General features: G+C 42.8%; 1 protein-coding gene across 1 annotated transcript; it reads left to right on the top strand.

The window, feature by feature from the left end:
• The first annotated feature begins 1459 nt into the window (after positions 1-1459).
• On the top strand, positions 1460-11198 carry XPC (xeroderma pigmentosum, complementation group C). The gene is made up of 14 exons (XM_010086830.1): positions 1460-1517; positions 2325-2448; positions 3163-3247; positions 3756-3913; positions 4118-4238; positions 5620-5709; positions 6158-7087; positions 7550-7710; positions 7958-8039; positions 8476-8610; positions 9112-9281; positions 9604-9697; positions 10243-10332; positions 10992-11198. The coding sequence occupies exons 1-14, from the start codon at positions 1460-1462 to the stop codon at positions 11196-11198; spliced, it is 2505 nt and encodes an 834-aa protein (XP_010085132.1).
• The last annotated feature ends 2861 nt before the right edge of the window (positions 11199-14059 follow it).

The raw sequence follows: 14059 nt of genomic DNA, 5'->3' as shown, positions 1-14059 counted from the left end.
TTTCAACTGACCCCATTGGTAGAACTGGAGGAACCTTTATGCGCGTCTTGTGTACTACATTATTATGAGTATTTTCTTTAACCGGGTCTCCTTGTTCAGTCCTTGCCTGTTTGTTCCCAAGCAATGACATGTTCATCATGGGGAGCGCTCGTTTTCGTCTGTAGCTGGCTCTGATGAAGTCCGTGGAGGTATTGTTTCGGATTGCCATGGAGATGAAACTCCATCCTTTAACACATCTTCCTTTCTTCTGTCCCATGCAGATGATTTTGAAGAGAAAAAGCCCAGTAGAAAGAAGAACGACTCAAAAGCTCCAGCTAGGAAGAAGGAAGAAGATTGTCCTACAGGAGTTTCCAACTTGGCAAATAAGCCTTCAAAACAAAAAGGGGCAAAATCACTAGTAAAAGAAAATAAAAAAAATACTAGAAATAAAGAGAATCATAACAAAGAGGAAACATGCAGGTAAGATTACTTACCATTCACATCTTCATGCTACTTGTTTAGGGCCCAGTGCTATATATGTGCGTGTGAGTGGTTTATTTTAAGCCATCAGTCCAGTGTGGTACATTTGTGTCACACAGCTGAACAGAAGTACTGTCTTATTCATTGCAAAGTCAGTCCTGAGGAAGATAGCCTGTATAGGAAACAAATATGTGGGCGTTTTCAAATTCAGTGGTTTAAATATAAAATTTTATTTCATTTGTTATAGTTTTTACATGGGACTAGAGAGGCATTATGGAATCCAGCATGAATAGAAATGTTGGCCTGAGATTTGGGTTTAAAATGATGAGCAGAAATCTTTAAACATATAATTCTCCGGTGCTTTTGGAATCCAAATATAATACCACCATGATCTGCCCATATAGTTTGCTACAGTAAATGAATTAATAAAAAGAAATTAAACTGATAGGTCTCATTTCACTGGCCAGCTAGAGCCTTGGGTACTAGTGTAGTGAAACAGAAACAGTTCCAATTTCAGTACCCTTTGAAGGTTCAGTAAGAACAAATGATTCAGTGAAGCATTTCTCCAAGGACTCACTTGTACAAGCTGTACTAAAGGGTGTGGCCTTTGTAGGTTCAGGCATCTTCCTTCCTAAACTCCCTTGCAGAATCAGAACCTACGTTTGTGCTGAAAAAATGTTGCTCCATTGAGCCCATGGTTATTTATGGCAAAGACGATTTGCTTTACAGATAAGGTATCTGTGGTTTAATTGTAAAATACTCAATCTGTTGTTACTGATGCAGAGGTCATGCTTCATTTATTTCCCTATTTTTAGCTTGTTCTTTCTCTATTTTTTTTAAGTAAACAAGCAGCTAAATTTCCTGATGCTAAAGCTATTTTGATAATTTTAACAGTGACTCAGTGAAGCCCTCTCAGAAGGAGATAAAGTTGAAGAGAGAATCTCTTGTTAAAAAAGAGGTGGATGAAGACAATAAGAAAGAATCTCTTGTTAAAAAAGAGATGGATGAAGACAGTAATGATGATGATGAAAGTGAAGATGAATGGGAGGATGTGGAAGGTAACAAGTGCATTTTTATTCGTTTTAAGCAGTAAATTTTTTAATACCCTTTTTTTTTGGTAGTTTGATTTTTGAACCATTTCTTACTTGGATTCAGGTAAATGTGTATACTCTGTATACCTAAAGTACTCTCCATGTGCATATCTGTCTCTTTAAAAGCTCATACTCACAATGCTTTTAGAATGGTTCCAAAGCAGAAAAAAGCCAGACAACTACTGACCTGATGGTAATGCCTTGACTTTGACTATCTGTTGGCTTGCATTAAAATTATGCTACTGTGCACTAAGCGCTTTCGCAGTTGTTTGTGTTGTCTAACAATGAGCAGCTCAGGATGAGTCAGTTTGAAGATTGTGACTTTCTAATAAAGGAGAGTGGAGATGAAACTAGCTGAGCTGTTTGATTAGGTGGCCATCAACCAGCTGTGATAAGTATCATGATGATCATAATCTTCCTATTTTGCTGATACAAGTTTGTGCCTTCTGAAGTGAACAGCTGTCACTGTTTTTCTTTGATACTCACATCTGCTTCATTCACGTTTCTCCTGATCGAGTTTGCCTGTGACAGTCACTTGCCGTTAGACTGTGCTGAGCTGATTCCTCACCAGGAAGTGACTGGCATCCCACAGTTATTTAAAAAAACTGAGCACACACAGTGTTATGGAAGATCCAGGAGCTGGTGGTTACTGGGGATGTTCTATTTGTAGGTTGTTTGAACCTTGAGAAGGAATAGGTAGATTCTTATCCCATTGTCAGATCTCCTTGGGGCATCTGTTCGATGTTTCCATTGAGTAATATTTTATTTTTCCAGAACTCCAGGAACCTACAACAGATAAGTTAGAAGAAGCTGCCTCCCTTCCAGCAGTGGTGCTGCAAAGCAATCCTGTTGAGATAGAGATTGAAACCCCAGAGCAGCTGAAGAAAAGACAGAGGAGGTAAGAACATGGAAGGCAGTGGAGGGCCATTAAAAGATGAAGTTAAAAATACGCTAAGTCTTGTCTGTCACTGGCTCTCTGTTTGGGGTGGAAATCCCTGCTTTGTGCGGACAGTGGAGTTGGAATCACGCTAGGTCATGGGAAGGAGAACAGTTCTCTGACAATTCTACCAAAAAAATTTCAGTGGAAGTTGGCAGGAAAGGAGGCTTTTCAGCCTCCTTGAAAATCAAGCGTGTAACTTCATTGTTACAGGGTGGGCGCTGTCCCAGACCAGCCCTTCCCAAGAAAGCAACCAACGTATCTATTGCCTATAAGGTAAAAGACTTAATCAATGACAAGAGAACCATTTTTCCAGGAATCTGAATGCAAAGCTAGCAGTAATCTGAAAGTCAAACAATTCAGACAGTGAATTTTAAGTTTAGTATGGAGCTGTCCAAAGCTGTCTGGTAGGAAATTGTAGGCACATGAAGTTAGGTAGAATTCAGGCCATCTGAACATACCGAGCTCGCAGTTCTTAGGTACGTGGAGTTCACAGTTTATTAGTCATACGCATCACGCATGCCTGTTCACGTAGCCAGTAACTAAACTTTTGTTAAGTGTGCAGAGAAGATTCACTGGGATGGATTCTCTTTGGGGAATGATCCAGTTTGGGAATCTAGAAAGGCAGGTGCATAGAAAACCCACGACATCGATTTCCTTTGTAATCTTATGCAGTGAAAAAAGGCAAGCCGAGTTTGAGATGTATCTTCGGAGAATGATGAAACGTTTCACCAAGGCGGTTCGTGAGGACACACATAAGGTATTGGTGACAGAGAACCCTGGCAGAGAAAAAATTAGGCATAAACATGTCTGAACTTATTTGTAATGAAGAAGAAACTAGTTTTGATCAAATAATGTGGGGCCATGGCTAGAAATAAAAAAATAAAAAGGCTGTGGTCCTGACAAATGCCCATTAGACTACTTCTAGACTAAGTTAGAAACACCAGTGACTGCATTAGTAAAATTCTGCCTCAAAGCAGATGTGAGTAGGGTATATATTTCTCCACTGAGTGTGTATCTGCTCATTCTGTCAGGGTTAAACTGTCAGTCATGTAGAGCAGGAGACACTGACGGGGACTTCAAGGCTTTACTGTCTTCTGATGGTGATCTGAAGGCAGCCCTGTGTCCACCCTGTGTGTGCTTGGGAGGTTTCAGTGTTGCCTGTCTGTGTTAAAAGGAGCAGTAAAGCCTTCCTCGTCTGTACCATGGGCAGTAGTTCTGTAAAGAAAATCTCTTGTGAACTCACTATAGAAACTTTTTTCTCTCAGGTTCACCTCTTGTGTTTATTAGCAAATGGTTTCTATAGAAACAGGATCTGCAGCCAGCCAGATCTTCATGCCATTGGTCTGTCCATCATCCCCACCCGCTTCACAAAAGTGCCTGCAGGCCAAGTGGACCTTCTCTACCTTTCCAACTTGGTGCAATGGTAAAACTGTCTCTCCTAATCATGCTGTCACATAGAATGTAGAGCCAGGGTTCAGGGTAAATGTAATTACCAATTTTCTGTGTTTTTTCTGATTTTAGATACAAGGGTGAGAGTCAGTCCTTTTTACAGAAGGAAAGGATGAACTATGAAGTTTAAGAATACAGTGACAAACACTAGGTAATAAGTAGGTGTCTCATATTTCAGGTTTGTTGGAACCTTCACTGTCAGTGATGAGCTTTCCACTGAAAAAGGAGAGTCCCTTCAGTCGACCTTGGAGAGGCGCTTTGCCATCTATGGTGCACGAGATGACGAAGAGTTGGTTCATGTAAGTGACTGGGAAGCACAAGGTTGGTTGATGAGTTTGGATGCTGAATCAGTGCTGTCGTACACAAAGTGGTGCTTGAGGGATGGATTTGGAGAAAACAAATTGGTGATTTAGGTGATTCTGTGGCTTTTTGTTTTCATTTTATTTTTATCTGGAGTCCTTCTGTGATTAAATTATTAAATTTGGACTGTGCCTGACTGAAGCCTCTAGTTGTGGTTGGTGTCACTGTGCGCTCCATGTTCTTTATGTACAGTGTGTACAGCTACTTGTTCCTAAGTATGCTTTGGCCTCTTTATATTGCTTTAGCAGTGTAGATCAAAGAAAAATAGCTTAACAGGTTTCTTCTGTAATACTGATATGAGTAAGGAAATTCTTGGGTGTACTTTGTACCAGACAAACTTTACAGATCTTTGAGCTGAAGGTTGGTAATTTGTTAGTGTGAGTTACCACTGAAAGCCAAAGGAATTGAGCTTTGATTTAGAGCAGCCAGAAGACAAGGCTTCAGAAGGACTTCAAGTGTGTGGTCGTTTTGTGGTGGAATGGGATTTAGGGAGGAAGTGGAGTCAGTTGCTTCAAGTCACGCAGAAACTTTGGTAAAACAACCAAGGGAGGGGAAAACACAGGAGACGACATTGACAGGGGATGTTTGAAGGAGCAGAAACAAGGTGCTGCTTTGCAGGTGCATGGCTTGCAGCTCTGCCCTGTAACTGATAAGGTGTGATGTTGCAGCTTCTTTGCTGCAAAGCAGGAAACAGTTGTGGTGGTGGCTTTGCGGCCTTGCTGTGGAAATGCAGAGATGTCACTTCCTGGCACAGGAGGAAAAGACAAAGCAAGCCTTGCTCAGGCAGCTTCAATCAAGTCCCGTGCAGGAAGGCAGTTGCCAGGCCACAGCTGTTAGCCATGCAGTTGTGACTGTGATGACATTCCCTGGCTGGTGTTTCTGCTGGGTTCAGCTGATGGTACATGGTTGGCTTTGGCCGCCTTTGGGAGGCAGGATTTAGAGTCATCTCATTCAGTTCTCCTCAAGAATGAGAGGCTGATAGGGTAGATGGGATTTGTGTCACTTCTCACGCCTGTTCCAACAGGATGGGTCATTTAGCCTCTTCAGCAGTAGGTTCCTCATCTATGAGTTAACAGCAGTACCCCTGTCCCAGTGGTAACATAAAGAAGAGCCAGAGAAGACTGTGTGGTGCTTTAATACTATAGCAGCTGAGTTACGTACACATCTGTGTCAGTGTATACGGCACTGGGTAAAAGGTGGGAATGAAGATCATTTGTGACAGAACGCAGATTGTAAAAGAGTTTCAAGAGGTTTTTTTATATATCTTGGAAAAAAAAAAAAAAAGAAAAAGGTTAAACGTGCTTACTTTTTCTTTTGCAGATGTTTTTAATTATTCTGCGAGCATTACAGCTGATGTGTCGCCTCGTGCTGTCTTTTCAGCCTATTCCTCTCAAGGAGACAAGTGCAAAGGTAGTTTTTGTTGGGTGTGTGTAATAAGGAATAGGTCACTGGTTTAGAGAGTAGGATTGAAAATACCGTCTGGCTGTTGCAGCTTGAAGTGAATCACTTACTGCATGAACCAGGGTGATGACGATGTTCTGCCTATAGTGCGGAAGACACAAACCCTTAATTTTTAGGTTTCTTCTTTAAAAAACCCTCCCATTTTGTGTGTTTCAGCAAATACTTCTTACACTTCAGTTCTTTTAAATTTCTTTAAAACTTAAGACGGCAAACACTTGCTGCTTGAGTACCTCTCTTCAGCCATTTGCCTGAAGTTTTCAAGTCCCTAAGACTCACAGATTGACCATGCCTGCCAGCCTTTGGTCTGCATGCACCTCATGCTGATTTTAGTCTTTTTTTTTTTTGGACATATTCTTAGCCATGGTGACTACAAGTGACCTAGCCTCTTCCTTTGCAGGGGAAAACCTTGCCCAAGAGGCAGTCTCTCAGCAGTACCTCTGAGGGGCAGGAGGGCTCTGCCACAACACCCAAAGCTGTGGCAAAAAAATGCCCCTGCAGAAAAGCCAAACAGGATGAAAACTCTTCAGAAAGCAAAGAAGACAAGAAGCCAAAGAAACGGAAAACTGCACAGACCAAAAGGACACAGAAGTCAAAGTCCACTACAGAGAGCCACGAGCAGAAGGAATCTAATAATGAGGAGAGCAGTTTAGCAGAAAAAGATATGCCAGTCAGGCCCAAGAACAATCGCCGGAGACGAGTGGCCTCCAAAGTGTGTTACAAAGAAGAGAGTGACAGTGATGAGGGCAGTGGTTCAGACTTTGAGGTTTCAGAGGAGGAGAGTGATATCTCTGATGAGGATTTTGAAACTACCTCTAAAAGGCAGAGGAGCTCACTGGGCTCCCAGAAGTCAAAGCAAACGGCTATAAAAAGCCCAAAAAGTGAGACTTCAGAATCAAGGCTATCCAGAAATTCCTATGGAGCTGAACCTAGGCCAGCAAAAAGTACAGCTCCAGGCTTGCCTCATGCACAGAAAAAGAGAAACAAAATAATTTCTAGTGATGAGGATGATGAACGGGAGGTAAGGAAAGCAACGGGCACAGACCAGTGGTTGGAAGTTTTCCTTGAATGTAAGGACAAATGGGTGTGTGTAGACTGTGTTCATGGCAACATCGGCCAGCCGCAGCTGTGCTTCACATACGCCACAAAGCCACTGTCCTATATTGTGGGATTTGACAATGATGGGAACGTCAGGGATGTGACACAAAGATATGACCCAGTGTGGATGACTGCAACAAGGAAGAGCCGTGTGGACCCTGAGTGGTGGGAAGACACTCTGCAGCCATATAAAAGTCCCCATGTGGAAAGAGAAAAGAAGGAGGAAAATGAGGTAAATGGCAAGAGGTTATTCGGGATATTTAGTTGCAGGTGTCCAGTCCTTGGATTCTCATTCAGGCAAAAATTGTTAGAATCTTTCCATGAGGAAGAAAGTTTGTATTTGAATTTGGAATGTTCAGATTAAGCATGTTTTAAAGGGAATATACAATGATAGATTAAAATAATATCAAATGGAGGCTGTTAGAGAAATTTGTGTAGCAAAAGTACTGGACAGCGTATGCTGGAAACTTATTAATGCGGTTTCTGTACAGTTTAGCATTAGTCTTTAGCATACATGGTACTTAGATGTATACCCAGAACTTATTTCAAGCAAGAATGCTTTGGTCTGTTGGCTCATGTGATTAAGTTTCTGGTGTTTTTTTCCTTCGATCCATACTACTAATCATTCTTATTTTCTTACAAAGCGTGGTTCAAGAGAGTTGTGAAATCACTCTTCTTTGTACAATTTTTACAGTTTCAAGCTAAGCTTCAAGATCAACCTCTACCAACAGCAATTGGGGAGTACAAGAACCACCCTCTTTATGCACTGAAGAGGCACCTCTTGAAATATCAGGCGATCTATCCGGAGTCAGCTGCTATCCTGGGGTACTGCAGGGGAGAGGCTGTCTACTCCAGGTGAGTCACGTGCGACTGTTATCTTCGTAACAAATTTAAGAGCAAATTGGTGTGAAGACAGCAATGGTATCAGCAGTAATCCCAGGCCACATGCATAGACAGGGCAGGGGATTTAGTTGCTCAGACAGCATTTGGGTATCCCTGAGATACAGCTTTTTTACTGTTCCTAACAGGTGAATAACAGTTGGGATGTCTCTTAGGGAGAGGCTTCAGAACTCTCATGGTTGCTTTGTTCTTGCCTTTTTAGAGACTGCGTACACACGCTGCACTCCAAGGACACTTGGCTGAAGAAAGCTCGAGTGGTGAGGATTGGAGAAGTGCCTTACAAGGTAAGACGCTTTGACCTCCTTCTGTGCAACACATCTGCCCCATAAAGTTTTGGGTTTTGCCTTCTCTGTATCAGCAGATGTAGATTTCTTGCTGGCATGGTTTGTGAGATCATGAGTCTGTCCACCTACTGTGCCTATAGTTCCTATACACTGCCCAAAGCCCAGCTATCTTTTCTTCCCACCCCAAGGGTATCTAGCTGAACTGCACCTTTTCCTCTTCTTCAAAGGCATCCTAGTGTTTTATATGAGCTGCAGGATCTGGCTCCCTGTTGCATACAGGTGCCATAGGTTATCATTTGTAAGCAGTGGCTACTGAAGCTAGGAAATAGGCATTTCTTCTCCCCCAGAGCCTCCTCCTTTCATGCCCCAGGAGGGTCTGAAAGCACTGGCAGCTTGTTGTTGTGGTGTTACAGGCTTGGTCGTTGTGTTTGCACAGATGGTGAGGGGATTTTCCAACCAGGCGAGGAAGGCGCGCCGTGCAGAGCCTGCAAACCAGGACAAAGAGGACCTGGCGCTGTTTGGTCGCTGGCAGACGGAGGAGTATCAGCCACCTGTAGCGGTGGATGGAAAGGTAGCTAGGAAGGCAGAGGGTTGGTGTTAAAGGAGGTGTTTTGTATGGAGCTGTGGGCTTTGTTTTTCCAGAAGTTGCATGTTTCAGAGGTGAGATCAGTCAATAACATCTGGATTCAGGATTAAGAGTTCTGAGGTAACTGTACCCAGGAGGAAATGGTCAAAACTTCACTGAGGCCTTTTTTTTCCTGAGTACGAGTAGTGAGTGCTAGCAGTGCAGACTGCTAACTTTGTAATTCTGTTGATGTAACTTGCCTACCCCATGTTTTGCTAATTCTCTGCATTACAGCCTGAGTAACAAGGCCAGGGCAGAGAACATAACTAGAAGATAACCATGCAGCTAAAATCTAGGCTTCTGCCTCGTCATATGAATACTAATCGAATATTGGAGTGGAAAGTAGCAGGGCAGAAGGAAGGGAGAGTCCCTGAGTTGCAGCAGGGATTCTCACCTCTCTCCAGAGAGCAGGAGTGCCACCATTTCTCATTAATTTTGCAATAACAGGTTCCTCGGAATGAATATGGAAACGTCTATCTCTTCCTGCCATCCATGTTACCCATTGGCTGCGTGCAGCTGAGGCTCCCAAACCTGAACAGGTTGGCGCGGAAGCTGGATATTGACTGCGCTCAGGCCATCACTGGATTTGATTTTCACTGCGGCTACTCGCACCCAGTGTATGTAAAACTGCTTTGTTGCAGCTGATAGATGTTGATGTCCTGCAGAAGTTGTATACCCAGTGTTCAGGGGTACATACCCTCCTCTTTTGTGCCAGTAGTGGCAGTGGAGTCAGTGGCTGTGGCATACAGAAGTGACTTCATGTGCTTTAAGAGTCTGGGCTTGTGTGGGGAGGATAGGTGATGAGTTACACCCTTGGGTCCTATGAGACAGACGGTTCTGTCAGTGTTCAGGAGCTTTTGGTTTGGCTGGGTCAGCAGGCTTTTGCTCCCTCTTTTTTTTCTTCTAGTAGCTGACAGAGGATTGTGTTCTCCTTCCTAGTACCGATGGCTACGTTGTCTGTGAGGAGTATAAAGATGTCCTCATTGCTGCCTGGGAGAATGAACAAGCAGAAATAGAAAAGAAGGAGAAGGAGGTGAGAATTATTTTTGAAGCTTCCTTATGTTTATTAAGTAAATTTAATTTAATCTGTGGATAGTCAGACAAGGGTGGGCTGTGTAAGCAGCAGACACAGAGCTCTGCGACCATGAGGGGCTAGTTGCATCCCCAAAATGCCCCACTTTGGGATTGCTGTCCGGACTGCAGCGGGATGCAGTGCAAGTGCGTAGCAATATCTGAAATCGTGCATACTCTGGAATAGTTTTCCATGGCTGCTGGGAAACAAAAATGAGGAATACACGTATGAGGTTAAAGTTTTGGAGGTGGCTCTGGTGTAGCTTACACAGTCAGGGTGCACATTAGAAAGTGATGGTAATTCATGTATTTAGCAGAGAATTGGACACCGATACATTTCACTCTTAAGACTCCTACTGGCCTATAATCTTTGAACGTCACCCATTGAAGTTGACATGTTATTTTTAATGGCAGTTTAAAATCTTCCAAGTTTATTCTTCTGTGGGCATAAATACCTTGGAACTTAAGCCAGTACGTTTTTCTCTTTTGAATAACAATCCCACACAGAAGCGTGAGAAAAGGGCTCTGGGGAATTGGAAGCTGCTGACCAAAGGACTTCTCATCAAAGAGAGACTGAAGCAGCGCTACTCTGTCAAGGTATTCTGCATTTCTATTAGCGATTTCTTTTTCAGGAAGATATTTCTCTACCAAGAGATTTTTTTACAGTCTTTCTAATGTGTTAAGTTTCCAGCTGTAGAGCGTAGAACTTCCAGAGTGAAATTGCTCAAAAATCTTTTCCTTTCGTGTTAGCATGTGACTAGAAAATAGTAAAAAAAACGACACCAGAAATTCGAGGTGGTCATGTCCACGAAAGATTCATTATTGTTTAACAAGAGATTAGTGTTTCCCAAAGCATCATTTTTTGGTATTATTTTTTGTTTTGCCATACCCCCTTCCTAGATTTATTCCTCGAAGCCAAGCAAGTAGCTGACAGGATGTGAGGGGACTGCTTTTTGTTTAAAGGCAGATGGTTTAGTTCTGAATTTTTTCCCTATTGAGAAAGATGAAAGGCGTGATCATTTTAAAGCAGGTTCATTGTTATTCTTCTGCAGCCAAAAATATTTTGCTTGGGTTGAAAGAAAGGTTGACATCCAGGAATAGAAACACGCTGCTTTGGGTGAGAATCCCAAACCAGAGCGGCAAACTTTTGTAATGTCTTCAAGTGTCACAGTGATGGAGGACAAACCCTTTTACAAAGGGGTAGTTATGAGTCATTTCTAGAGCAACTTTTTTATTTTCACGCCTGTTTTTTCCAGACTGAGCTGTCAGAGACAGAGAAAGAAGCTGGATTCTCTTCTGATGAAGAAGGAGGTCCAAGTTCAGAGACTGCAGTAGAGAATGTGGCCATTTCTTGGCCCCAAAATCGCCAGTTGGAGAAAAAAGAAGAAAAGAAGGCAACCCGAAAGAGCAAGCGAGAGCAGAAAGGTGAAGCAGCACAGTTGTTCCCTTTTGAGAAACTGTGATCAGAACAAATGTGTCTTTGCCACTTCCAGACGCAAGAACAATAGTTACAACAAAAGTATCCTTTGCCAGTTAAGGACTCAGTCTTCCTGTGCACTCGTGTTTCTGAGCTATCAGGGACCAACCCAACTCAGTATCAAGAGTTTCTTTCGCTGTCGCAGGTAATTGGGTTCATCCTCTCATCCTTGGGCTTAAAGCAGATGTGCAGGTGTACCTTCCGAGAAGATCACTTTGTGCTGTTGGGTTTTTTCCCCTCTCTTTTGTATCCCTCAGCGCTAATAGTTCTGTTTTCTGAGGGATTCCTTTCACTAGCGCTGTCTCTTCCCATTTTTCCTCTTTCTGTTTTTTCCTGCTTTCCCAAAACTAAAGCAGGCGGCTGCTGTGAGCTGGCCAAGGGACCGCTGATACCCTCTTGGATTCATACCTTTTCCACATCAGTGCTGAGGGGGAGTTCTGGTCTCACCATCTCATCATCACAGAAGGGGAAATACTTCCTCTAAGGTGTAGAGGAACACGCAATCAAGATTTGGAGGAATCTAAAAATTTACTTTCTAAAGAATACCTGCCTTTGGCAAAACCTCATTTTTGGCTTTTCAGCCTGCAATCTTCCTTTGCTTTCAGAAATCTTGTGCATGAGAAGGGAGAAGCTCTGTCCTCATTTCAAACTTAAATATATCTTAAGTAATTAGAATATATACATATTTTGTTTCACTTCTGCTTTATCAAGACCACATGGATATGTTCTGGAGCAAAGCAGGTAAAACTGTCAACGTGTCACTGTCAGAAATGAAATTCACAGAAACCGGAGAGCTCTTGTAAATGTTATCCAGTATCTAAGCATTTAAAAACTGTTAAGAGAGGAATGTTAAATCACCACAAGCTTTTCCTGCACTTTTGTGATAGAAATGCTGATCTGTCTTTTGCGGTATCTTTATCACTAAATTACACTGACACCATCTCTTAAAAAATAGAGGTGACTACAGTTATTGTCTGTCACTGGTGGACATGCTGACAGAGGGAAGATTGAAATGGAAGAGAGTAGCTTACATTTAATTATGGTCAGAAAAATCTCTATTTTTGTACTGTATTTGTAGAACAAAATAAAGTATGGAAAAGAGAAATGTCTGTTACACCTCCCCTGTGTCCAGCTCCTTCTTCTGTAAGCAGCTGTTTCCTGGGCAGGACTCTCACAAGGATAAGAGCACACCATAGTGGGTCCAGAAGCCACAAATTGGGTCCCAGAACATCCCAGAGCTGCTTGCTTGTGAATTGTTTTAAAACTCAGCATGAAGACCCTTAGCATTAAGTTTTGCTACCAAATTCTAAATAAATGAAAAAAAGAGCAACCTAAGTTGAAGTCTTGGGGAGCAGATATGAAGCAGATATAAGGCTTCAAGAAAAATTCTAATCTTGCCTGAACTGGTAAAAGTGCAGCGGGCACAAAGTTCCTTCTGCGTTAGTCATCGTGCCGCTACACAGGATACACCCGGGGATGAGCACGTGGAACGCAAGGGCCTGCGTCCAGCTCCTGCTGTTGGTTCATTTTTCATCTTGTCAAAATGGGAGCTGGTACCAGCTGTGCCCAAGCGACTCCGTACTTCCGACCTCGGGACACTCTGCACAATGCGATGAGACTGGTGGATATTTATAGTTGGCAGGCAAAGAGACAATAACTGCTTCAGAGGGTGGATCCTGCTCCTCAGCTCCGTAGGGAACAAGCTGTCCTGACCCGAGCATGCAAAAGATGAAAGTAAATATTCTTTAAGGGAGAGCAAAGCAGGAGGAAGCTGAGTGACAGATCAGGTACTTGTTCTGGCAGAGGTTGGTAAGGAAGGAAGAGAAATACTCCTTCAGTGGTTTCTATAGAAACTTTGTGTACATGGAATGAAAGCGAGCCTTGGCTGGCCTGGGAAACATGAAGCTCTGTCAAAGGAGCCTTACTGTATTTTCTGTCATTCCTGTGCACACACCAGTATGTAAGACAAAAGTATTTTAAGCTGTTGAATACCTGGGTAAACCCTCAGTCTCTTTAAAAATACAAGAGGCTGTATCCAGTCAGGTTGACGCATCATACTTTCAAATAATCCTAGAGAGGTGAGGAAGTTGCTATTGCTGACGTAGTCAGTAATGGGGAGTAAAGCCCCAGGAGGCTGGAACCAGCCTTCGTCACACCAGCATGTACACGAGACAGCAGCTGTGCGCTTACTCGGATCTTGCTTCCCAAAATGGGGAAATATTCGCAGGCTAAACAAAACCCAACTGCACATTTATCTCAACCAACAACAGGAAACTAGTGCACTTGGAAGCTACAAACAAATCCTCTGTGTTTCTGGACACTTCCTGGATGTGACATGTGCAATAATTAAAAAAAAAAGCGTACAGAGCAGCCTTTTGAAAATTGTATTTTATTAGATACACAAAAGCTCAGCACTTCTGTAGAAAATTCTATCTTCATTTCTGATCCAGTAAAATGCTGGTGAGTTTGCTGCATCATTGTCAGAACAGCAATCCAGCGCTGGTTTTCCTCCCCAGTGGAGGGCAATTCTTAACTGATGGAGCAACAGCTGGTGTGAGCGAGCAGCAGAAGGCGGCGCAGCGTGGCTCAGGCGTGCCAGCTGGGTGCGTGGGACCGCCTGCGCCTCCCGTAACCTGTCACTATCACTGCTGCTCTTACCAGCAGAACCCAGCCACCACCCTGAACCCACAACATTCAAATACCAGGAGAATGAAAAGAATTAAGACAATAAAGTAACTACTACTTCAACACATTTACAATTTATAACTCAAATCAAATTTATAACTTCCAGTACCATTTGGAGCAAACACTTGCTTCAATATATGTTCAAGCTGGATTGCTTTGGTA

The sequence above is a fragment of the Pterocles gutturalis genome, unplaced genomic scaffold, assembly GCF_000699245.1.
Source record: "Pterocles gutturalis isolate BGI_N339 unplaced genomic scaffold, ASM69924v1 scaffold26726, whole genome shotgun sequence".
Lineage (NCBI taxonomy): Eukaryota > Metazoa > Chordata > Aves > Pterocliformes > Pteroclidae > Pterocles > Pterocles gutturalis.
This window is presented reverse-complemented; position numbering and strand designations above follow the sequence as displayed.

Excerpts from the sequence above, each read along its gene's own strand:
- XPC (XM_010086830.1), top strand. The coding sequence starts at position 1,460 with ATGGATGAAGACAGTAATGATGATGATGAAAGTGAAGATGAATGGGAG. Across the intron at positions 4,239-5,619 it reads ATGACGAAGAGTTGGTTCAT|ATGTTTTTAATTATTCTGCG; the intron begins GTAAGTGACTGG and ends TTTCTTTTGCAG. Across the intron at positions 8,611-9,111 it reads CTGTAGCGGTGGATGGAAAG|GTTCCTCGGAATGAATATGG; the intron begins GTAGCTAGGAAG and ends TTGCAATAACAG.